Source organism: Phalacrocorax aristotelis, chromosome 3 (genome assembly GCF_949628215.1).
Source record: "Phalacrocorax aristotelis chromosome 3, bGulAri2.1, whole genome shotgun sequence".
NCBI classification, from domain to species: domain Eukaryota; kingdom Metazoa; phylum Chordata; class Aves; order Suliformes; family Phalacrocoracidae; genus Phalacrocorax; species Phalacrocorax aristotelis.
In genome coordinates this window covers 98,248,604-98,273,450 of record NC_134278.1, presented here as the reverse complement: position 1 = coordinate 98,273,450, position 24,847 = coordinate 98,248,604, and the positions used below count along the sequence as shown (strand labels likewise).

At 46.8% G+C, this 24,847-nt stretch overlaps 1 protein-coding gene across 3 annotated transcripts in view; it reads left to right on the top strand.

Moving 5' to 3' along the window:
- Positions 1-2,095: 2,095 nt before the first annotated feature.
- FOXN2 (forkhead box N2) overlaps positions 2,096-24,847 on the top strand; it is a 31,977-nt gene continuing 9,225 nt past the window's right edge. Inside the window, exons 1-4 of one of the 3 annotated variants that reach the window (XM_075088652.1) lie at positions 2,164-2,208; positions 4,425-4,570; positions 16,010-16,560; positions 23,546-23,670. In XM_075088652.1, coding sequence (XP_074944753.1) covers positions 16,024-16,560; positions 23,546-23,670 — 662 coding nt within the window. In that variant the 5' untranslated portion in view covers positions 2,164-2,208; positions 4,425-4,570; positions 16,010-16,023. Of the gene's footprint in view, positions 2,209-4,424; positions 4,571-16,009; positions 16,561-23,545; positions 23,671-24,847 lie in introns of all 3 variants that reach the window. The other 2 variants (XM_075088651.1, XM_075088653.1) reach the window with 2 other exon arrangements.

Sequence of the window (24,847 nt, the reverse complement as noted above, 5' to 3'; positions counted from 1 at the left end):
TGTGCTGGGCTTTCTTTTGCCCCCTCTCCCCAAATGTGCTACTGCAGCCACCAGTGACTTCACAGGTAGCAGAAGAGTGAAGGTGACTCTGGCTGGTGTTGGAGGTGAGGGCGTGATGCAGAAGGTGCTCCAGAAGGCTTCAGATCTCGGTTACTGCCTTTATTGATATGGAGTTTCTGGATTTTTAACAACATAGTGTGGTTTAAAGCCAAAAAAACCCTACTGTGGGCACGTTGAGCAGTAGAGAGGACTGAGGACAATAAAGGCGACAACATTTTTCAGGAGGTGTAGGAACATTTCACTTGAAGTGTGGTGCTGCACCCTGGTTTAAATAAAACGCCTGTTCAAAGGCCAAGTTGTATTTTTTGTTTCCATGAGGGGGTGGTGACTTCAGGGCACTTTCAGCTTTTATCTTTTTAGGTTTTATTTGGTTTGGTGGGGTTTTTTGTCTTCCACTAATATATAAAGGGTGATAGGGCATATACTCCTACTGAACTTAGATTGCATCTTTAACGGGTAAACAGAAAAATGTGTGAGTAGCTCTGCTTTAAAGGCCAGGGTGCAGATGCAATCAAGGGTTGAGAATGGATGCCACCCTCAGTGGCTCACACCAAACCTTTCACGTAATATTTTGAAGTTGAATGGATCTGAGATTCAAATGTCTCTCTTTCAGGTTGCTGCCCAGCCAGGCAAAAGACAAAGCAACACGCCCTGATTCCAGCAGACAAACAACGCACAGCTTGGGCCCCCACGCCTCCCTCCCTCTGAAGCAGCTGAAGTGTGGTAGCTACCATGGCAAGCTGCAGCCCATGCTTGCTGGGGGCGGAGGGATGGGAATTTGGGCAAAAGATCCTCTTACGGGCAAAGCGTTGCTGGTACCAGCAGTGATAGGTCTATTTTTAATGGTTTAGGAGTGAAGGGTGCATTCAGCATTAGATGGCTTTAGTAATACATAATTAATATCAGCGCACTTCTGTTGTCTGCTGAGAGGGTAGGAAGGGCCCGGATAACTTCCGAAGCTGTAAAGCAAAAAAAAAAAAAAAAAAAGTAAAGGTTAAATGAATCATAATGTATTCAATCAGTGGCAATTAGGTAGGAGCAAAATGAAAGTTGCTGGAAACAATTTATTCTGGTCAAAATTGTGCGGTCGGACTCTTTCTGAAGCTGGTTGTCCTTCACAGCATAGCGGAAGGTGCCTGTACACGCTGGGCTGAGCCTCCTGCCACTGGATTCAATCCTCCGCCCTTGGGAGAATATTCTGCCTGCTATAACCCTGGGCCCAATGCATCCTCACTCTTAAAAATCCCAAGAGGTTTTTCTGTGAACTGAAATGGTTTCAAATTAAAGAAGAACCCAGCTGGTTCCTGCTAACGTGGAGTTGGGGAATTTCCTTGAAACACGTTCCCATCCTCCCTTATAAATAAAATTACTGCAATGCATCATGAGGCAGACGAAAGCCAAGCGTCCTTCAGAAGGCAAAGAAACCTTGAAAGGGCAAATAAACTTTTTTTTTGCAGCATCAGACGGGCTGCAAAAGAACATTTCTCCCTGCAAGTGACTTCCCGAGGTCCTCTTTATTATGTTGTAAAACTGCAAGTGTACGCGGGACTGTAAAACCCCGCTAAGCAAACAGCAAAGTTCTCGCCCTGAAAAGCTTAAAGCCGAAGGCACGAGTGGAGGACAATGCACTACAAGGCAGAGCAAACACGGCGGCTTCATCTTTGTTAGGAGGACAAAAAAAAAAAAAAAAAAAAAAAGGTTTAATGTCATGGGAGAAATGAGAAAAACATGGAAAAGGGGTGGAAAATACACCAGCACAAGGGTGGTTGTAGACGTGCAAAGGGAGACGAAAGGGAAGTGAAACTAGAAGGAGGTTTTATGTTTTAAATTTGTTTTTTGGGGGCTGTTTGAGGTGGGGGCTAGAAACTTTCCCCAGGCGGCAGGAGCCTGGAAGCACCTCACGCCGCCCCGTCGGCCCCGGGGTGACGGGCCCCCCCGGCACCGCCGCCACCGCGGGGCCGACGGGGCGGAGCGGGAAGGCGGTACCGGAGACGGAGGGGTGTTGGTGTTGGTGGGGTGTTCCTGGTTGCCATGGGGAGGCGGGGAGGGCGGTGCCGCCGCCGCTGCGCAGGGAGCAGCTGCTCCCTGACACATCCCCCCGCTGCCATATTGTGTCCGCGCCGGCGGCCGCACGGCTTCATGACCGCGGTGAGTGGAGCCGGCGCTCCCCTTTCTCTCCCCGCCCCCCGTCAATCCCCACGCCCGTTTTTATTGCTCCCCTCCCTTTTTTTGGTTTAGTTTCGGGGGTTTTCGGGGTTTGGGGGGTTGGGTTTTTTTTGTTTTTAACGCTCTGGGAGGATTTCATGGGGGAATGGGAAAGCGCGGGGAGCGGGGTGGCGGGGCTCGCTGGTGCTGTGGGGGGTGGCCGGTGCCCCCCTCGGGGATGCTGCGCCCCACGCGTGGAGGCGGAGAAGCGACACCCCCCTCCTTCCCCCCCGCGTGGGGACAACGCGCGGCGCTTCCTCTTCAACCGGTCTCGACGACGATGGGGGGGGGGGGATGGGGGGTGCGCACGGTGCGTCAGGACCCCCCCACGCGGTGGCCGTGCCCGGAGCGGGGCCACCCCCTGGTCCCTCCCCCCCCTCCCCCAGCTCCTCCTCCCGACGCGGCTCCGCGGAGCTTCCGTCTGTCCGTCCGCCCGCCCGCGGGTTTTACGCGGGTAACCTCCCACGGCATCGCAGGCCCGCGCTTCTTACGCGCTTCCGAGTGGGGTGATGGGAGCGGGGCCCGCCCGGGGCAGGGACCCGGCAGCGCGGCCCCGCCGTGCCCCCCGCGTCCGCGTCACCGCGCTGAGACCCCCAACGGCTTTATTCCGGCGCGCCCCGTCGTCCCCGAATCGGTGGGAAGCCCCCACGGGTGTCCAAAGGGTCTGTGGTTTGCGGAGGTGAGGGGGGAGTGGGAGACGCCTTACGGGGGTCCCGCGTTTTGGGGTGAAACGCTGGGAACTGGTCGTGAGGTGCTGGAGGCAAGGCTGGGGTCTGCACGTGGCTCTTCGGAGTTTTCCGGCTTTTTCGGGGGTTTTTGGTGGAGTTGGGCGGTGAGGGAGGGTGGCGGCGGAGGGGCAGCGTCCTGCTGCCCGCCTGGCTTGCTCCTGCTCGGGGACACGAATCCTCCTCGTCTCCCAGTTTGTATGGGAGCGGAAACTGGCTTTTGTTCGTAAAGGTTTGGATTCTGACAAGGCCCAAACAAAGAGTAAAGAGGACAAAGAGTAAAACCAGAAAACACGGAATAACCTTGAGCGGCGCCCAATAAACTCACCTCCCCGCCTTGGTGCCTGCCTAAGGTATGGGCATTATGTGCAAAATGTAAAGTTAAAAATGCTGAATTATGTTGGACTTGAATGCTGTGAAGGTGACTTGATTAAGTTTGTGGCTAACCTGTGAAATCAAGACAATTTTGTATATAATATACTACATATATATATACACACACACTCTCTCTCTCCAAATCCTGTTATTGGTGCACTTGCATTTAGATGGACTTTGGTAACGGTTGTGTTGTAATATACTGGCACGTGAATCATTTAATTTCTGTTGTGTTTCTTGGTTTGGGGTCCTTCTTCCCTCCCAGAAGGCTGGTGTGATGCTATACCTATGCAAGAAAAACTAAGCTGGCATCATCTTCTGTCAGAAAACCTGAATAGTTTGCAGGGTGTTGGTTTTTTGTGGGTTTTTGCCCACCCCACCCCTTTTTTTTTTTCTCCTTGGCAGGTGCCAACTCACATTTCCCAAGCTCTGCAGAAGGCAGTTGGACACATCAACTCTGAACTGAAAGCGATATAGTAGCAGTTAACACGGCACAGAGCTTGAGCTCATGAACTTAGCTGAGTGCCAGGGTGTGTTATTTCTGAGCTCGTCCACGTGCTGCTGCAGCGGTTCGGCTTCTGCAGGGGGCTCGCTTCTGTCCAGCTGCGTGACTTGAGCGTTGTAGAAATAGGGAGGAGATGGTAATTCTCACTTGGTATGTTTGAATTGCCTACACAAGATGCATACATCTAGGACTTTTCTGTGCTCTTAGTCTTTTCGTCCCCCCAAATGCCCCATAAACTGAGCGGTGCCTGCACGTGGCGTTTACACTTGCAGAGCATGGTGGAGATGCTGCGTTGGCTCCAGCTGTGGTGCTGCCCTGGGAGCAGGGCGCTGGAGGGAGCTGGAGGCACCCACCCCGTACTGTGTCAGGTGTGCGGCCCTGAGCGCTCTTGGGGACCTTGCGGGAATAAAAGTCGGACGTCTTCATTATCAGCGTCTTGACCAGAGGGTGAAGCTGTGACCCTTTTGGGTGCTGCCGCTGAGGAGCTATGCTGAAGGAACTCTGCACGGACTGCTCAGCGCAGAAGTAAGATTTTTTTTTTTTTTTATCCAAAGGGGACACCAACCAAGGAGTGTGCTGCCTCAACAGCTCCAACCGCCACAGGTTTTCTGCTTGAGGAGCCCTCCTGTGTCCTCTGGAGAGCTTGAGATGGAAGGCACCAGCATTGCCACAACTCTGAGTGTCAGGACGTGCCAGTCCAGTAAGTAATGGAGCAGATGGAGATGTGCAACGGTCCTGTCGGACTAGAAAAAGCACTGCCTGGCGAGCGACTGTAGCACCTGGGAAGGGAGACAGAGGCTTAGGGGTACATCAGGCTCATTTTTGCCATCTCTAATTAACCACAGGCTCTGCCTGCTCTATGAATTCGGCTTGAAAACCTGACATATTGAGCAAAGCCAGGCTCTTTTGGTGAATGAGATAGGTTGGCACCTGAAGGTGCTGTGTATGGATTTAGTTTAAACTGATGAGGAAGCAATGTAGTTCTTGCATGGGGACGTTTGTTCCCATAAAAACAGTGGAAGTTTTGTTGCTGGTTACACTAGGGTTGTAATTCCACCTTCTTCCCTCGTCATTGGTCCTTGGCTTCTCATTGTTGGGATTAAAAGGAGCTGGTGTTTATGGGAGGAAATATCCCAGGCATTCAGAAGATTTTTTCCAAATACAGTTTGTGTTACCTTACCAGAATGAGCTGGACAGCGGGATTATAGGTGGTGCAGTGATAGAAAGTAGGAGTGTTGGGAGGAGTGACGATGGTGTGCCCACAGCTGCCGCTGCTGTGCATCCCTTATGCTGTTCCCTTCAATGGGGTAGCCTTACTGTACTGCCGCGGCGGAAAACAAGCTGTGTGAAATACAGCTTTCCTTTCCTCGCTGTAAATCAGTGAAAAGCAGCCTTTAGTCCCTGTAAGCAAAGGCTGTCAGCGGTACGGATGCATGCTCACTACCTTTTAGCACAGGTGTAAATTCTGTCTGTTTTATTCCATTTGGCTCCTCAAGTTTTATTACGGCTGTTGCTGTTCCTCCCCCTCCTATTAATGAGATGTCTTGTGTATAAGCTCGTATATAGAATGTCACTGCATTGATGCTAACTTTTTTGAGGGAAGTAGATGGAGGCAGTGAGTGCCTTATCCTAGCGTGTGTGCCCCGCCGCTCGACAACCGAAATGGTGTTGGGCAACTTCCTGTGCCGAGACGCTGCTGTCAGCGGCACTTGGTGACTCAACGTCAGCACGCGGCTTCTCTCGACAAGTGCACGCTTGCAGACTGCAAACCTCATCCACATCCCAGCGCAGCAACGGAAAGGGTTGTTTTGGGTGCACATGGTGAGTCTCTTCCCAGATCCAGCAGCTTCCTTGGCTCCCAGAGAGGACGCCCACAAGTAAAACAAGAAACCCCTGAGGTGCTGCTTCACGTTTTTCTGGCTGAACCTTTATGTGTGGTACATGTTTATTTGTTCCCTGTTATATTACACATGCCTTCTGATTTAGCGCATGCCATGAGACGATGCACTTGCCATCCCATCCTCACTGTGCTGGGTAAAAGCACACAGCGATGCTCCGGCATACTTGTAAAGTACAATTTAAGTCAGCCAGTGGGAGACAGCTTGCCCATACTTTGGTAATAAACCTTGTACAGAAGAAGTGCTGCCTGATGCCAGCCGGCGTCTTTATGACCCCTGGTACTCTGCCTCCTCCCTGTAAAATGTTACGGCTGGAGAAGCACGTGGGTTGGGTCACACTCGCTTTTGGAGGGCACTGCTGGATGCTCCTCTGTGCTGAGTGCCTGGAGGTCTGCGCAATCAGCAACCGGGAAGACAAGCTGTCGTGTCTGGGGTAAAAATACCCGTGTTACTGACTGGCTGCTCGCTCATGTACCAGGACATTTCAAGAGAAGCCTGGAAATGGTGCAGGTTGGAGGATTTATACCAGAAGTCAAAGATGTGGATTTTTACTACCCCTCCCCCCCCTCCCCTGTGTGTTCACATTTTTTTTCTGTCATGTTCAAACTAAACTTAGAGCTCTCTACTTCTTCCTCAAAGGTTAGGGTGTGTTAGGGACTCCATTAAATTGGCTACTGCTGCGGCAGAAATCAGTCCCCAGCCCTATTCTGCAGCCTCTGTAAGGATTAGATTATAAATTGGGAATGTTTTTCACCCAGTTCCCGCTGGCAGAAAATCCTGAAACAATTTACTCGGGTCAGCATTACCCGTGTATGTTGGCTGCCTTGCAGGGTGGCGGTTGTGGTCTAAGGTGGCTGATGCCGCTTCTCTGAACTTGCTAATGGGACGGTGGGTGGTTGCCACCACCACGTTACCAGTACAACTTCGTGATCGTGAAGCTGTCAGCAATTGCTGTTTCCCATCCCCTGCTCCCCAAGCACAAGTTTTCCTCCAGAGCCCCAGGCATGGCAAAGCGATGCTCTTCACTGTGCTGACCTCCCCAGCCAACTTGCTCTTAATTTTACTCCACAACTGTTGAACTTGGCTTTCTGTTTCAAAGTTATTTTATATCAGACTAATGCCTCTGCTCATAATGATTGTGGCATTACATTACCTTTTCTTCTATACAGTGACTCCACACTGGAACAAGTGGACCAAGCAGGTTTCCCGTATAGAAAAATGGCCCCGTTTAATCAGACAGTGTTTGTATGTTGAGGTACACCTTCAGATGGAAGGCTACAGAAGACAAGTTTCTCTAAACACAGAAGGCAGGCACCCATGCTAGCAAAACTAGACCATCAAGGTACAAGACGCCATCTGACACTTCTCATATGGCATGGTCAAAAGCCCAAAAGCGTACCAGCTCATACTTTTGACTACTCAACATCCCTAAACCAAACCAAACTGGCTGATAACAGGTCTGGTGATGGTCCTCACAGACCAGAGGATGAGGGATGAGCACTTGCTGCTGGTGCGTGGCAGCAAGATTTCCAGCTCCCGCTCACTCAGCTCTACTTTGTGCAAGTTTTCTAGTTGCTGAGCTCTCTCCACATCCAGTAATTATCTTTTAGGCAACCAAACACTCGTCAAAAACCTAAGCACAATGCAATCCAGAGAAACTGTTAAAAAGAAAGCAAGCAGGGGACCACACGTGAGCCGGGAAACTAAAAGTAGCTACAAACTGCAAGATAGGAATGCACTGAAAATAATCTGAGAGAAGAAGCAAAGCCTGAGCCTGGTATCAAGATAAGCTGCTCCAGGAAATGGGCTTTGGGAACACATCCAGTCACACGTCACGAAGTCCACAATAAAAACGTGATGGCAATTCGTACAACGTACATTGGTGGGACACCCAGATGCCTAAGTGAAATAACATGAGGATTGAGCAGCATCACCCATACCATGCTTACCACCCATCCAGCACTTTATAGATGGAAAATGCAGTCACACCAATAAAGTTGAAGGTACTCAACGATGCCGTTCCAAGGCATATTGAGGTACGCAGGTCTGTGGCTGTAATGCAGAGACCAAGTTTGTCGCCGGCCGTAGGGGAAGGCCCGCACATGGCTGTAAGCGCCGCAGCTGGAGGCTTTGCAGTATGGTTCCGATGATGCTTTTAAATTCAATCTTGCATGAGGGTCACTTGGGGTGAAGCTTCAAATTGTTCGTTTCCAGCTGAAAATCAAGAGTTCTGGTACTTCAAGGCTGAAGAAGGCAGAAGAGCTGGATGGAAAAAATAGCATTATGTTTTCTAGTGTTGGTAAATTGGTACTAGCACCAGCTGAGATGTAGATATATTCACTTCTGTTTCAAGAGGATGGTAGGGAAACACGTGGAAGGGTTACCCTGGGAAGGAAATTAGCATCAGAATTATTTTGCAAGGCATTTGCTCAAATGGCTTACTTGTGAACATATCAATGGCTTACATTTTTTTGCATTTTAGTCCATTTAGCAAGCAATGTACTGAATTTAAGGAACATGACCCGAAGGCATCTTTTGAAAAGCTACGTTTGAAAAGCTACTACTGGCAGTAAAGCATTTTTCTTAAAAGTACTTCCCCCCTCCCCGGCTTTCTGTGACACCCAAGGGCTTTTCTTAATAGTTGAGATTTCACTCTTGTTTTTTAATCACTTCCCAGTTTCTCTTTTACACTCAGACTATTTTCATGTTCATGTTTTACATCTGAGGCACAGGGAACCCCATCCAACAGTGACTGCAGCCTTTGGAAAGCCTTCACGATTGCAAAGTCCCTGCAGGCAGCTCTGGAATGAATGGCCCAGAGGGTCTGGGCTGTGCACAGGGTCTGGACTGGGGTCTGGGCATGTCTGAGGTTACCTAGTATTTTCATTTCAGATGTTTATTTCAATCATAAACTCACTTGTGTGTGTGTATACATGTACTTTAATAAATTAAATCTTCTTTCGTACAAGTTAGATCTCAGATGAAACCCCTTTCTCTCACTCCCTGCCCTTCCCTGGGCTATGATAAGGGTTTATTCCCTTCCCGTTTTAAATTTTGCAGCATTTCTTAACTATTCCCAATATTGGATCTTTTAATTGATTTTTGTTACCATGTTTTGGGTTCCTCCCCCCCTGCCCCCCGCCTTTGATTAGATCAGAGTGTGTGGGATAATATTGACATTAAAGAGACATTAAAATGAGAGAGTCTTGGAAGTAGTTCAGCAAGGACCTGGAAAACCTCTCTCCTCCCTTGAGCCCACCAATGCCAAGGTTAAAAAGAAACCCCCAAGCTCGCCACTTCTCAGGTCCTTTGGTTGGTTTGTTTTTTTTTTTCAGGCTGGCTTTGAGATGCCAATAACTGCCTTTTTAATGGGGTTTTAAACAATTATTTTAAATTTACCCCCCTTTGCATGCCAAGGGGAGTGGGAAGGGTCCTGCCTGCTGTGGGTGCTGCCCTGGGGGAGCATCTTTGGGTGCATTTTGCTGCGGGGGGGTGCAGCTGCCTGTTCTTCTCCCCTGCAGACAATGGGCCCCAGCTCGCCAAAATCTATGGCCGAGAGGCGGTTTTGTCCCTGGGAGACTGTAATGCCTTTAGTTGTCTTGGATACGTGACATCATATAGTGTTGTAATCAAATATAGGTCTTTTACAGGGCTGAGGGGGGTTTCAGGCTGACCTCCAGCCTGCTGAGGCGCCCGTGTGAGGTGGGCAGGGGATGGAGCAGGGCAGCCCGAGACAAAGGGGATGAAGGGGGGGGGGAAGGCTAAATTAATGGGGGGAAAAATGGTCTGGTGACGTCCTTTTAATGCTCCCAGTCAAGCGGATGTGGTGCTTTTTATCAATGCGTTTCCACTAGTTGTGCCAAGATTTTTTTTTTTTGGTGGTGCTCTTCCCTCTAATGCACAAAAACTTGTAGTTGGTCCTGTGCTGTCTTGAAAGTTTATTGTAAACTTGTGTAGGTGAGTGTGACAGTCATTTATTTGTGTAATTCTTGTGCTATTCTAGCAACGCGATACCTACATTAATGTATTTAAGTAGGCACAAACCCCGGTGTCGATACGCTTCCCATAAATGCAAGGGTATATGAAAAATCAATAGAAGAGTTTGCTGTTGGTATAGTTACTTGCATGCAAGGGCACATACCAATGTTTTAAAATATTCTCTCAGAGCATGTATGTGTTAGTACAAAAGTTGTGTGTAGAGTACACAAATTGCCCCAGCTCTGTAACTAAGGCTGCATGCCCTGAGCTTGTGGCAGAGAGTGTGGTTGCAGAGCTGCTGTCATTAACGTAGGTGTGTTATGGCTAAAAATCTCTTCTGCTGGATTAAAATCGTATTCTACTCCTTAGAGTAGAATATGTCTATGTCTAGTAGACTTAGACAATGCATGGTAAGATTTTTTTTTATTTATTTTTGTTTTCTAAATAAGGAGGGAAATTACTGCACTGGTAGCAAGTTCTGTGTCTTCCTGCTACTAGCAGAGGTGACCTAGTTGCTTGGCTGGTTCTACAGAAGTAAATAGGTACGTTCAGTTGTGGAGAAGGTTGTCCTAACCTGGGGCACTGAGGTTGTCCTAACTTGGGGCAGATGCCAAATGGCACCTTTCATCCCATGCCACTGGAGAGCAAAGGGTCAAGCAGCTGCAGCAGCAGCTCTGCTCGTGCACTAACTTGGCATGGACGAGGTCTATGGCGTCTTTTAATGTAAAAGCTGGATCCTTTCTTGTTGGGTCAATGAGTCCAGCCATGGTGGCCATAGTATTAAAACAACAGCTGTGCACTGTTACCTGAAACACTGCTAGTTTTGGAGAACATCACCTTTGGTATCTATCTCTTTGCCCCTTTGACCTGGACTCTGCTGGAGCTGAGACTTCTTGAAGAAGGGCTGCTACTGCAAAAAACCATGCTTCTCTGCTTGCCTGATGATATATGCCCAAGTGGACTCCCAGTTTTGTTAAAAAAGCTTTGTCTTCATAAAATGCTTGTGCATTAAAATATTCATTTCTGTGGCAGAACACAGTGGTGCTCAAGGACTTCCATCCAGTGAAGTCATGGCTGTGTATGTATACAGGGGCGTGCAAACCTGATTTAACCCCAGATATGCTCCAGTAGCCTGAGGGCCGTCCAGCCCCCATTACCTTTCCCAAACTGAGCTCTTGAGTGAGTTTGAGAGAAGACTGCAAAAATTACCTTGTCTTATGACGTTGAATCTCTTCCAATCTATTAGGGCTTCTGTGAACCTGATTGCCACCTGAATACACCTGCAGCCTTTATCAGCCCCTTCGGACATGGACTGTGCTGTCCAGGTTGCGAGAGGCCTGGAAGAGCAGGACTTAACTGGTTTGGGTGCTGGACCGGCATTTATTATTTCCGTATGCTCTTGAGCAATGCCAAAAACATAAGACTGCTGGACAGAAGGTCATCTCTGGCCCTAACTTTTAGTTGAGCAACCTCAGTTGACTTGGCAGTGTTTTAATCTTCTTACCCTAGAATCATAGTCCTCTGTATATAATTACCATGCAAAATAACGTGCACCTCTGCTGCAGTACTTTGTGTATGAGGAGTAGGTGTTTTGGTTGGCTTTTCTTTTAAAGGTGCTTACAGGAGATAGGTGCTTGAGTTCCTTAGGGTTTGGATGCATGATGGTCTCAGGCTTTGAATACTTCATCCTTCAGCTGCAAATTATAATACTGATTAACAGCAATGTGCTGTGTTGCTGTGTAGATAGGGCACCTATTGGTATACTCTATATTGCAGGGCAAAGCACAAGGGACAGAGTGTAAACTGTTGCACTTTTTTTAGAGGTGCACTTAAAGCATGTTATTTCTGCATTTGCGTGGCTGGAGTTGCCTTCCTGCTCTGCTTGTGGGGCTGGGGCGGTCCCCGTGGGAATTGCAGCAAGTCTCTGGGTGTACAGTGTGCCAGCAGGAGAGGTCGGTTAAATGGTTGCCATCTGCCATCCTCCTTCAGTAAGAAGTGACTCCGGGAGAGCCAGAGGGGGACAGGGAGTGTGTCTCAATAGCTGAGCAGGCGTGTGTCATTTGGAGATGGTTTTGTTGCAAGGCTTTTGCTGCCCCTGGAGTAGCTGCAGAGGCAGGGAAGGTGGCAGTAAGGGAATAAAGGAGTGGACGATAAATTTCACTGAGTGGCCTTGCAATGCTCGTGTGCGCTCTTAACCTTGCCTTTCTGCTAGGCTTCCCTCTCCCCTCCCTCCCTGTTTCACACTGGTGCTGCTAATTCAGCTTGGGTCGGAGCACTGTGGAGAGCAAGTCCTAGTGGCTATCTCTAACCTTGTTTGCGTCAACCCTTCTAACCAGTAACAGTGAGAAACATTAACAAAAAATCCAAGGGTCCAAGCGTACACAGTTTTATTGCGATGCCTTCACTGGAGAGCTTCGTGCTCTTTCTCTTCTCATAGTCTGCTCTCCTTGCTCTTACTGTGGAATTCCCACTGGGTCATCCCTGCCTACAAAACCCTGCTAGCTTACAGCAAAGATGGCTTTGGTGAATTTCATGGACCTTATATAAAATATTAAACCTCAAATATTGGAAGTAGTATTCTTGAAAACAACAGCTTGGAAGCTGTGTTTTCACAGTCCCACCTGCTTATGCCAGGCAGAGCACACACAGAGAAAATGAAATTGTGAATTTTGGGTGTCTTTAAGGCTTTGTGTGAATGAAGAGGGGCTTTGGAGGGCATGCAAGCTGACCACTTGTGTGTCTTCAGATATGCTCCAGTGGCACTGCTGTTGCTTCCTACCAGGCTGCTACAGGCAGAAAGCAGTGCTGTCTCAGCTGAATAGGTAGAGAAGGTCCTGTGGTCCACATGGTCCTCAGGTGCTTGAGAAGTGAGGAGGTCCTATGGTCCACATGGTCCTTGAGTGCTTGAGAGGTGAGAGAGACATTAACGTGGCTGTTAATTAGCCCATCTGTGGGGTACCCTTTGGAGTTGTGGTCGTTGATCTTTGTCTAGGGGAAGGGTGAGCTTTTGATGGCTTTGCAGTTCTTTGCAGTAGGAAGGCTGCCAACGCTAGTTTCATCTTCAGACTGATGCAGCAGCAGGCCAGAGTAAACTGGACAGAATTAGAGGTTACAATATTCTGAGATCAAGCGAAGCATGGGTAGGTTAGTGTGGTATAAAGCACATTATGTTGTTGGTGCTGAGGTGATGCTGTCTAGGAACACTGCCTATCTCCAGAAACGCAGCACCAAAATTATCAGTTTATGGTCCTCGATGTTACCAGTCTCGTTAACTGCCATCACAATGGAGTTAGGTATTACTTCACTAAGATCACTCTTCCTGTTGCATACTCTACTGTTTCTATATTTAAATTATCCTTGATGCAGCATTCAGTTTAGACCACTGGAGAAGACTCTTTGAATACTGCAGTAGTTATGGAACTGTGATTTTATTTTTCTTACTTACTAGGCGATAATAGTCTAATAATGGCCTTTATAGCTTTCTAGAAAAAATATTTTTATTCCTGCTGATGTGTTCATGTAGATGATATGCAAGGTTGTGGACTAGGCACTAAGAAGGTAATATGAGACATGGATTTTTGTAATGCATCTACTAAGAGAGATGTGGCATTAGCCTACAATATTTACTGTAACTATTTCTTGCAAATAATTTTTTTAAAGTAGGGTATTTATTATTCTAATGATTCTCTGCTAACACATAACAGTGTGCAAACAAATAGTGCATTGACACCATAAAGCCTACCTGATTTTAAGTGCCAGTTTAATAAGCTAACATGTTTTTCTTCCCTCTGTGTTTTTGGGAAGACTGTGAGAGTATCCAAGCCATATTTGTGTTGTGAAACGTACTTTATTACCCCATTTCACCAGAGGAATAAATATAGTGACCTAAAACTTGCATGTGTGCGTGTGCATGTGCATGTTCTTGATCTACTGTGCTGACTGAAGATTTGCAAAGGGATATTTTGTGCAACATGAACCGAGTGCTAAAATTACTAATACATGGCTGAGAGTTGTAAGCTAGTACATAGCTGGCTAAAGAGGCGCTGAACAAGGAGGTAAAGTTAATCGTTATAAGGAAAATAGTGCAACTCACATTGCAGCAGAATTGGGATTTGTCTCACTGTATGAATTTTATCACTAGCTCTTTGTTTGTTTTTTAATTTTAAAAAGGACTGAAAATTGACATAAGCATATGTATATATTGCTGTGTTTAAAGCCAGCAATCACTGACTGCCAATATAAATCTGCTCTGATGGCTTGGGAGAGAAGTAAAATGTAGGGACAGCAAAGCTATTTTTGACCAGCTATTTGAGCAGTTCACTTTGCTTTAATTTTTTTTTAATGACTGAGCTGGTAGTTAATCATGCCTGTCCCTGTACTTAAATAGAAAATCTGGGGATGGTTTCCAGTGCTAGTACTGGTGAGCATAGGTTCAGGTGTTACTGTTAAAACAGCTTTGCAATAGCTGGTGTGAAAGCGTATGAGCAGATGAAGAGAGGAGAAGAAATTGCTGGTGGGAAACCCAGTGTGTTTTCTCAGGGAGGCATGAATTCTGCATGCCACACCTGCCCGGCACTGGGCAGGAGCTGGCGGGGCTCTGGCTCCTGTGGGGAGTGTAAAATGGGTGTATCTTTTGCCTTTCTGTATCACCAGGTCACACCTCCATCGCGCACTTGCACCTCCCTTGTGCACGTTGCTCCCCTCCTCCAAAATAAGGAGGCTGGGCAAATACGTCTCCGGGCAGGTTGGGCAGTGTAATTGCATGGACGCAGTGAGGCTGTCAGGTGGGAGCCAGGCAGCAGTGTGGTTTTGTAGGTGGGACAGCCAGACTGTGTATGCAAGCTGGCCAACTGCTTGCCTCTGCTTTGTAGAAGATACAAGTCCACAAAGCCATGTGTTTCTGTTACAAGGAAATATCCAGTAACTGCACAGAGCTGTCTGGTAAGATATGATATAGAAAATATTCTAGCTTTGCAATTCAGCTTTTGCAGTAGGAGCTGGAACATGAAACCAGAATGGTTTCACGCACACGTAGTGGGACAGGGAACTGGGTTGTTTGGTTGTTTGGTTTTTTAATTTGGGGTTTTTTTGAATTTTTTTACTGTTAATATGAATCTCAGCTTTGCTGGTAAACTGCATCCATAGTCAGAGTGCCTTGTATTTATAGCAGGCTGGTATGGCCCCTGTGTGTGTGTGCATATATTCGTGTGTGTGTATATACACACGCCCCACATCTTTAGAGTGGTTTTGTTGCCTTGTACATCTGGTACAGTTATGTTGGCCAAAGCTGTAGGTGTAGTGAAGCTCTAACATGGTCACACCAGCAGAAAAAACAGCTGTTAGCATAACTTAGTTTGCTAGATGATCCCTTTTAAAACTCCATGAGCAAGAAGATGCTTTTTGTTAGTGTAATGCCTCTAAAGCATGGGTAGCCTATTAGACTGTGCATTCTGTGTGGCAGTTTTTAATAGATAAAATTTTATATTTTATATGTATTTTTTCATTTAGGGAAAAGTTCAAAGCAAATGGTCAGCCATTATCGCTGCAACAGGTCTGAAATGCCACCCCAGTAGATGGTCCCTTCATGTTGAGAGCTGGTCCCACCAGCCTCTGCTCTGCAGGGAAGCCTGAGTTAGAGCAGCAAGCCTTGTAGGAGGGGAAAGAAGGTTGTTCAGACCTGGGCAGCTCCATGGGCCCCAGCTGATGAACTGATGAGCTGGTCAGATCTTTCTCTGGTGAAAACAAGGGACAGTACTTGGGCATGCCGGTGACTTGAAGGGGGTTGGAAAGACTTAATTTGTGCTGAGACCACAGCTTCACTTAATGCTGATTTAAGTTTTGCAACTTATTTTTCACTCTTTGGGCACCAAAGGCAAACACTTCTAAATAGGATCAATTTACAATATAATAACTAAAGAGTTAATGTGAGAGCTGAATGGATTAGAATCTACCTGTTAAGGTCTTTTTCAGATTTCAGATATTGACATCAAAATAGCCATTATTTTTTTATCCAAATTGGCATTCCAAGATAGGTACAGCAGTTTCCAAGTGCTTACCCTAAGTTCTGGTTATAAATGAGGGGGAGTTAACGTGCTCGTGAGACTGCCAGAGGGGGGCTTGTGTTGGACCCTCGCTCTTATCAGTGACTGCAGTATTCTTGTACAGTGTGGGGATGATACAGCATTCTGTCTGGGTTTGGTGGGCTGCCACTGAACATGATTTTGAAGGTTTGCCTTGATTTCTGACTGTCTCCTTTGTTGCAGACCAATAAAGCTAAATGGGTCCAGTCACTGGAATGACTCCGGATAAGAAAGCTGAAACACCAGGAGCAGAAAAAGCTGCAGGACTACGGCAGTGTCATGGGATGGGAAGCTTGCCCGATGCAGGCGATGCCGGCAGGCCAAAGGCCACTGTGGTGGACAGAGATTCAGCAGACGATGAGCTCACGAATTTGAACTGGCTGCATGAAAGTACTAACCTCCTAACAAACTTCAGCCTCGGAAGCGAGGGTCTTCCAATCGTTAGCCCCTTGTATGACATTGAGGGCGACAGTGTGCCATCCTTCTCGCCATCCTGCTACCAGAACCCTGAAAAAAAATCCTCTACTTCCAAACCCCCGTACTCTTTCAGCCTTCTCATTTACATGGCGATTGAGCATTCCCCCAACAAGAGCTTGCCAGTCAAAGAAATCTACAGCTGGATCCTGGAGCGCTTCCCCTACTTTGCCACAGCACCCACTGGCTGGAAGAACTCAGTCCGACACAACCTCTCCTTGAACAAGTGTTTCCGAAAGGTGGAGAGAAGCCATGGCAAGGTGAGACCTGGCGGGAGGGAGGTGGATCAAGGTTGAAATTAAGGAGGAAATGGAGAAGACACTGTTCTCAGGGACTTTTGGGTTTGTTTGATTTATTTTTTTTTCTGCCTCCCCCCTCCATGTCTACTTTATTTGCATCTGGAGATGGTTTGGAAATCCCACTTCAGGCAAATCACAGGATGACAAAAGTCTCTTGGTTTTGTTATTCAGTACTGACCTGGGCAGAGCTATCTGTAATGCATCCTTTTTAAATCTGGCTAACATGCCATTGCAAAGGATCCTGTTTCCACTTATAATTTTGTTAGCCTGCAATACGCAGCCTGAAATTTCAGATATCTGTCTTAGGATGTCTTTTTGCTGAAGCTTCTTAAACTGGTGCTCTCTCTTTTTTCCCATGCTGAAAATTTGGGGTGTGTTCCTCCTTCCCTGCTTTTCCAGCCTGGCTATGGCTACGATTGCACTGGGAAGCAGAAGATACCGGCAAGATGTCAAGCACCTTCCCCACATGGCTAGCATGGGCATTGCCCGTTTGGGTGCAGATGTGGTCTTCTGCAGGGTGCCCTTGCTTGCAGGCATGCTGTATGTACATGGCTGAGAGTTTCTCAGTCTGAAAGCTGTCTTGAATATTAAACGGACTTTTCCACCTGCGATCTTCTCTTACACGTAGCACAGCTCTAGCTTTTGAATAACCATCTTAATTCCTGCATTTAATGTACTGTATTTCTTTAACACCTGTCATAACACATCAGTGTGTGTCTCTACATGGTGCAGACACAAGCTTTGCTTCTTAAACTCAAGGATGCTCTTTTCTGTACAAATTCTTTCTTCTGATCTGTATGATTTTACTTGTGATCTCCTTCTTCCCTCTCTCATTTCCCATCCCATTCCTCAAAGAGCCAGCTCCGACTTAAATAAACCAACAAACGACATACCAAAAGTCAGCAAACAAATCTTGGACCTGTGTGCTTGGAGGTCAGCCTAAGTGGTAACAGGCTTTTTATCAGAAATGCATGCAATGTCTGGCATGCTTGATGGCCTCTCGCTGTAGATAGACGTCCTGGAGCTGAGTGGGCATTGGGAAGGACTGCCTTGCACTGGTAGGACTGAACTTCACCACTTCTCAATATCCCTGCTTTTACATTAAATTGTTAGGGCATTGTTTTCCCAAGTAGCAGCTTTTCCCTGAAAAAAAAAGACTTTTTACTGCTGTATGGCAAGTCCAGTAACTCCCCCATAGCTGTGTCCTGCCAAGTGTTAGGACAGGCTTTTAATTTGGCTCCAGGTGCTGTAATGGAGTAACTGAGATGCTGCAAGCTGTGCCTGTGGACCTGAGCAGCGACTGCATGCTGCTGCAGGTGGCAAAGGTGCCCTTAAAGGACTGGGTGGCTCTATCCAGGAAGGGAGACATGAGTTTCAGAAGAATTGGCACAGGGAAGGGAAATCTCCTAAATCGGTGGATGAGTTCCTGCTGTCTGTGGATCTGCCTTTTAAAGCTCAGCAGTTTCCAGCCTGGAAACCCTTGCCATTTAGGAGTTACCAGTCAAACCTCACGTCCTGGCACATGGGTGGCAGGAGCTAGAGACTAGGTCCTCTTCTTACTCTGCCAACTCCACCAGTATTGCTGGGCTCAGGGTGGCTGAAGGAAGGCAAAGGATGGCTTGCTGCTAGATGTGACACCTCTAGTAGCAAAAACAAAATGTAGAGTAGGTACCACATCTACCAGTAAGGTGATGTTGATGTGCTTTGTCAGGGTTTTCCCAAGGCTCTAGAGACTGCACAACTCTAACTCTTAAGAACAGAAACTGCTTTTACAAAAAAAACCTACCCCAAAAAAGCCTCTCCTGAAACTTTGCTGAAGCTTCCCCATTTCTAGCACGCAGTAGTTAAATCTTTACTCTCTGCCCTGCTTTGAAAAGGACCAGATGAGGGTACTGCTCTAAATTCTTCCTGCAAAATAAGTCTGTGGAGCACAGTGGCTTGCACACACTCCACGGGGGATGACAGGAATGCTACAGACCCCTTTGGATGACCTCCTCTGGTGTCACTTCTTGCAGCGAGCAGCCATAGCTTGCAAGCTTGTCTTGCTGCTTGTGTTGCCTGTAACCATGCCTCTGGGTGCTTCTTTGAGAGGGCAAGATAATTTTGTATTTTCTTCCTTTTTTTTTTCTTTGTTAATGTCATCTTAATTGTGTCTCGAAGTGAGCATGTAGTCAGCTTTCTTCTATCCCAAGTGCCTGTGGAAGCAGAGGTGCCTATGGCATGTTGCATGAGAGGAGCATGCTTTATTTTGCAATGCCAGGGTTAGAAGGGTTTTAAAGCCTTTCAAATGAATCTTGGCTCTTGTATTGGAAGAGTGTAAGTGTCTGACAGGAGGGGAGGATCTGTGCCCCTGCATCCCAGAGCAGGCTGCTTTCTGACACCTCCCTCACTATTGCTGCCAACTCTCAGCTACAAAATCATCTCTTGGAGGTCTGGCAGCTATGGTAGGAAGAATCCTTCCTCATGTTTGCCATAATGCTAATATTCTGGTTTGGACTTCACATTTTGAAGTGAGTCTCATGATTTGTTCCCCCACTTACCCATGTGAGCTGGCACTGCAGGGCAGTATTGGGACACATGAACCGGATTCATTTTGGCTGGTGCTAACCTGGAAGATGTCCTGCAGAAGCGTGCTTGCTATGCCCTGACTGCTCCCAGATGTTGTTCACAAGACCCTGCTTTAGCAGATCTGGAGTCAAAAAACCTGCAAGGCACGTGCAGGTGATCCCCCAGCACCAACTCTCTCACCCTGCAGAGCTATTTCCACTGAGCTGCGCCGCATTGTGCTGCACAATGCTGCAGACGTAGCTGTGGATGGTTGTTCTGTTTGCATGTATATTCGTATCAGCCAGCTAAATACCTTTACCCTGCCTGTTGCAGCAGGCTGTGGGCATTTGGGAGTCCAGGATGGCATTCAGCAGAGATTGAGGGAAGGCTGTCCTTGCCTGGATTGCTGAAAAGTATTGTACGTTATGGTTTTCTTTTAATGAGTTGAAGGGCACTGAAGGGAAAGTAACTGCTTTGAGAGGTCTTATGAGCCAGCACTGCAGTTGAGAGGAGGAACTTCTCATGCCATGGAATCAGGATGTATGTACGTCAAATCTCTGCTAAAATATACATTACCCTTTCTGCATGCACATACTGTGATGCTGCTGTATCTAAGTGGTTTGTCAAGGTTTACCCCAGGTGATAGACTTATGAGCTGAAATACCCTTATTAGAGTTGCAGTTGAACTCATGTCTGCAGTCATCCAGACAGACGAGGTTTCAGTGGTTCTCTGGGAATGGTGGTTGGGAGCTGGAGCTGATGGAGAGCAAGGGGAGAGCACTGGAGCCATTTCCTGGGACGCTGCTTGCCTTCCAGCATACCTGCTGTGCCCTGGTGCCCCTGAAGGTGTGAAGGTGTGATTGTGGGCTAGTGATCCTCAGAAGACACTGCTAATGCTCTTTGCATCTTAAGTACTGTTGCGCAGCCTTGGGGTTGGGGGGACAGAGGTCTACAGTGAGATATTGCTTTATTTGAGGGAGCAGTGTCTGATATACAGCATGGGAGGACCTGGAATGAAAAGCCCTTTGGAGTTGAAAGCCCTGAAAAGTCTCCCTGCTCTTTGCTAGGCTTGTTTTTACAGTTTTGGGTTTGGGAATTTTTTATTAATCGATACCCCTGAGGAGAAAAGGTATGAGGAGACAGGATTGGCATCCACATCAAGCATCAATTTGGCATTTCACTGCTTACATGGATGTGGCCCTGCCACCGTCTCTTCTCTCCAGAAGACGGTGGGGACAGGGCTTGAATATCTTCCAAAAGATCTCCCTTTCTTCTTCTTCTTGGTAGATATGTGTTTTAGGGTTGGGGTTTTTTTCCTTCTTTTAGAGGTTTTTTTTTTTTACAAGAGATGGTGGTAAACAGTCTGTGTGGCTAGTCAAATATTTGGGCAAAGAGCAGGTCCTATCTATAAGCCTGTAGAGATAGGAGAGAGATGTCTGTTACCTGATAAACTTGGTGAATATATGATATACCTCCGTGCACATGCACAATGTTTTCCCGTGGTTCACCTAGCTCGAGTGGAAGAGGCTGGTGAGAACTGCCCATACTGAATGGAGCTGGGGCCGCTGCCCAGGGCTGGAGCTCATGGAGGGCTTTCTGCAGCGTGGGACGGGTGTCTACCTCTGTAGCAAGCCCAAGCCACCAATGCTGGCTGGGTTGCTCAGCTTTGGTCGCTCCTTGGGCTTTCCTCACTGATCTGGTCATACTTGGTGGTCATACTTCATTGCTAGCAGAGGAAGGACCATGGTGAGGCGGTAGTACAGGTAAAGGACACAGCTGTGCCGTGGGGGACGTCTTGCCTCCAACCCATGTTGCTATAATCAAGCCCGGAAATGCTGGGGACTGGAAACTTACTGTTGTTATGAAATAGTCCAGTGCTTCAAAATGCAGGGATTATTTCCTTTCCCAATTTTCTTTATTTGGCTGGATAAATTCCTACAAGTCAAATAAGAAATGTTACAAAGATGCAGAAGAGATGATAGTCAGACCAAAAAAACATCTCAGAACAATTTAACTGCCCACTCATTTTGAGATGGGGAATCAAAACAGTCTGGTGGCTGCTCTGCGCTGACTCTGGAGGGACGTTTCCGTAGGTGGTAAATAAAAGTTACATCTACATTTCAGCTAGCACATCAACAACTGCCCCACTGTTGATGTGAACTAGTAACCTCCAAAGGTGGTTTAGCATTTTGGATCACCTAGGCTTTGTCTTTTCTAGAGAAATGGCAGTCTTTTGGTGGTGTGGTTATACCGCTGGTTTGTTCTGAAGCTGGATGTATCTGTGTTTTATGGGATTCTCAGCTCCAGCTGTGCACATCTTTCCCCTAAAGTGTGGCACTAGCTTCAGGCCTGTGTTGGCTTTCTACTGTGTGTCTGTCTTCTTTTGCAAACCAGCAGACGTGAGTGCAACGGCACATGTGAGCAGCCCCATGGGCATTATTTCTTTTCTCAATGTCTGCTTTTAGTACAAATAACGGTGGATGGAAGCATGGTTTTGCTTTACACCTAATCCAGCCTTACTACCTGAAGAAGAAGTCGCTCTGTTTATCACCTGCTTGCGCTGGATTGAATGTCTGTATGGTGTCAAGGGTGTGCCCTGGTTCAGCTTGCTGTTGCAATACCCACCCAAAATCACTGTATTGTATTATCAGGGCAGCAACCTGGTGGGAGCAAGTGTCTGGGAAGATGAAAAGGAAAACTAACCTTATTCTGGCTGCTGCCCACAGCTGAACTGAAGTAGGTGTCAGGTGTAAGTGCTCTCCTAAAGTAGCAGATAAAATAGTGTAGAGCAGCGGTGTGTGGGTGGTGGTTGTTCTTGCTGCTCCTGGAGGGTGAGAGCCTCAAAGCTACTAAAGTGGGAGGGAACTCAGATTTAGGCAGGGTCTTTTACAGGGGAAAAAGTAATGAGCTGGCTGGCTTGGGAAAGGTGTAGGGAAGGGATCAGGGCATTAGTCTGTTATTGGGATGACGGCGGATATCCTCCTAATTAGCTCCATCCATTAGTACCTAACTAGCTGAATCATCCTGCCAGTCACTATGGTGAAGGAATTGGCTGTTTAATTAAAGGTAAGCTTCTTGATTGGTATCTTACAGGCTGTGCTCAAGTTTTAGCATGTAAAGATGAGTATAAGAAAGATCCAGGTAAAAAAAACAAAGAACTTTTGAGAGATGCTGCAGCTCTTTATGGAAGGCAGTGGCTTCAACCAAAATTATGGAACAGCATCTCTCAGTTTCTCAGCTGGAGCTCTTACTGATTTGATTTTTCACTATTGATAGCGAAGTATTTCCTCTTTTCAGGAAAAATCCCATGACTTAAATAGGGCCACAGACTTACATGCTTTGCAGGTCCTTTTCAGTCTTAAGTAAGTCATGGAGTTTCCATCCATAAAATGGTATTAATACCCCCTTGGTACTGGCAGGAGGAGGCTGGCTGGGCTCACAGGAGGTGATCCATGAAGCTTGGGTTTTTGCTCTGAGATTTTTTTTCCCCCTGAATTCCTATAGAAAGATCTTCCCATTCAAGTGTAGAGCTGCCCCATCCTTCTGCTATGTGCGTGACCAACCCTGTAACATCTCTTTCCCCCAAAAAAACCTGGTGCGGCTACCTCTAGAGCTGTTAGCTGCTCTATCAGTCATCATCATAGATCATAGGTCAGTGATCATAGAATTGTTTTAACTTTTCCTCTTTAATTTTCCCCTTTATTTTGCAAGAACTAGCAGGCTCAAAAACCAGGATTTTTTTCTTTATATAATAAATATCTGAAGAAACCCTCAAGAGGAGCATGAGGTGCTTTATCGTGCTTACCTTTCGGCATACTAAATTTAATATCAGGAGTAACTAGCACAGTGGTGCTTACAGTGTTAGGTGCATCAAAAATATATTAATTATGCTTTCAGATTTTGAAAAAGTGGGAATAATCCATTATGTAGTTAAACATCTGGCAAATTGCTTTGACAGAGCGGTGTAAAGTTAAATTAGTATGTGGCCATACCTAAGTGAAGGGAAAGGTGCTTTGGTTTCTTACTTAGAAACCTGTTAATCAAAAGACTGCTGATAATTCATTGGTGGTGCCTGGACAGATCCTTAAACTCACAGCTGTATTTGCCAAGTGTTTAAATAAGGTTTACAGCTTTCAGTGGATGAACATGAATAGAAATGGGGCTTTGGATATGCTATTCCAAGCTGCAAGATGGGTGTTTCCATACAGTATAACAAGGGTCTTGGGACCACACACTTGGTTTAGGACCATCCGCTTTTCATGCAGGTGATATATGTCAGCTGTACAGCGGTGGGTGCCTATGTCATTGCATTTTGCTACATCTTGGGAATATTAAATTAGAAATTACTGTAAGACCCTGCTCCCTGGATTTTCTAATTTGCAGTATTTATTTCTTGCAGGTGAATGGAAAAGGTTCATTATGGTGCGTTGACCCAGAATATAAACCTAATCTTGTCCAAGCATTGAAAAAGCAGCCTTTTCCCTCAGCACTTGCATTTTATACTCCACCAGCGTCACCACCAAGGTAGGTGAATTTTCTCGTCCAAGTGCGGCATGTGGTTGTGTTACTCCACCTAGCAGAGGAAATGCCTGCGCAGATGCTGATGTGTTGTTACCGGCTGCCACCCAAGAGAAGAATTTGACTGGGGCTTAGGTGAGACTAGCTAGATGGGGTGGGGAGACGTAACGAACTCAGGCTTCCCAGATACCAGATCTGGGCTTTGTGTCCGAGTCATCCTCATAACTGTGAGAGAATTTAAAAGGTCAGGACTGTGCTGGGTGCTTACTGGCGACCCCATTTCTCTGGAGGGCAGGCAGTCTGAGGACTGGAGCAAAATCTTCCTTCAAGCACAGTTTACCAGGACTGATCTAGGGTACCCGGTGCTGCTAGCTTAGAAGGAGGTGTGTGTCTTCTCCTGTAAGTCACTCATCTGGTTATAAAATATACATGTTCTATGCTGTTGTCAAAAACAATCAACTTTTCTACAATCTGAAGTGCTTAGAGCGGCTGGTCTAAGAAAGGAGCGTTCCTCTGAGGCTGTTAAAAGCATTTTGCAGCAGGGATGCAAAGAACAGCCTTTACCATAAACATACACTGAAGTGGAGCATGCAAGGCTTCTGAAATCAGGGATTCCTCAGCTGACACATTTTAAAATTAGGCAATACATTTTGTAGAATTTGAAGTCTATGTAATGTGTTCTCAGTAGAGGAAGAGGAACAGCAGCTGGGTCAGCCTACAGAGGTGGGACACAGAGGAGGAGGACAGAAAGAGAGGAATGCCTTGCTATTGGTGAGCTCAGTTCTTAGGTAGGCATGTGGCTGGTTTATCTAGTTCAGCAAAGAATTTGGGTGAGATAAGAGATAATTAAGGTATCCGCACATTGCCCGATGCCTTAACCTTATTGCAAGGAGTTTCCTTAACAAACAGGAGGAACTGGGATTACTGGAGCAGGATGGAAAACTGATAACATTGAGTAGACATTTAAGGGTCCAAGGGGACATTGACCCTGGGAGCTGGCACCCCCATGCAAGCCTTAGCTGTCTGGCGTGGGCTTTTCCAGTTGGGCTTGTAATCTACAAGATCTACAAGGTCTCTGACCTTCCAGCCATCTTGAGCCGTAAAGGATCATTTTGGGTTTGAACGAGCCAGACAGAAGTTTCCTGTTTTCCAGCTTTCTGCTGGAACACGAGCATTACTAAAA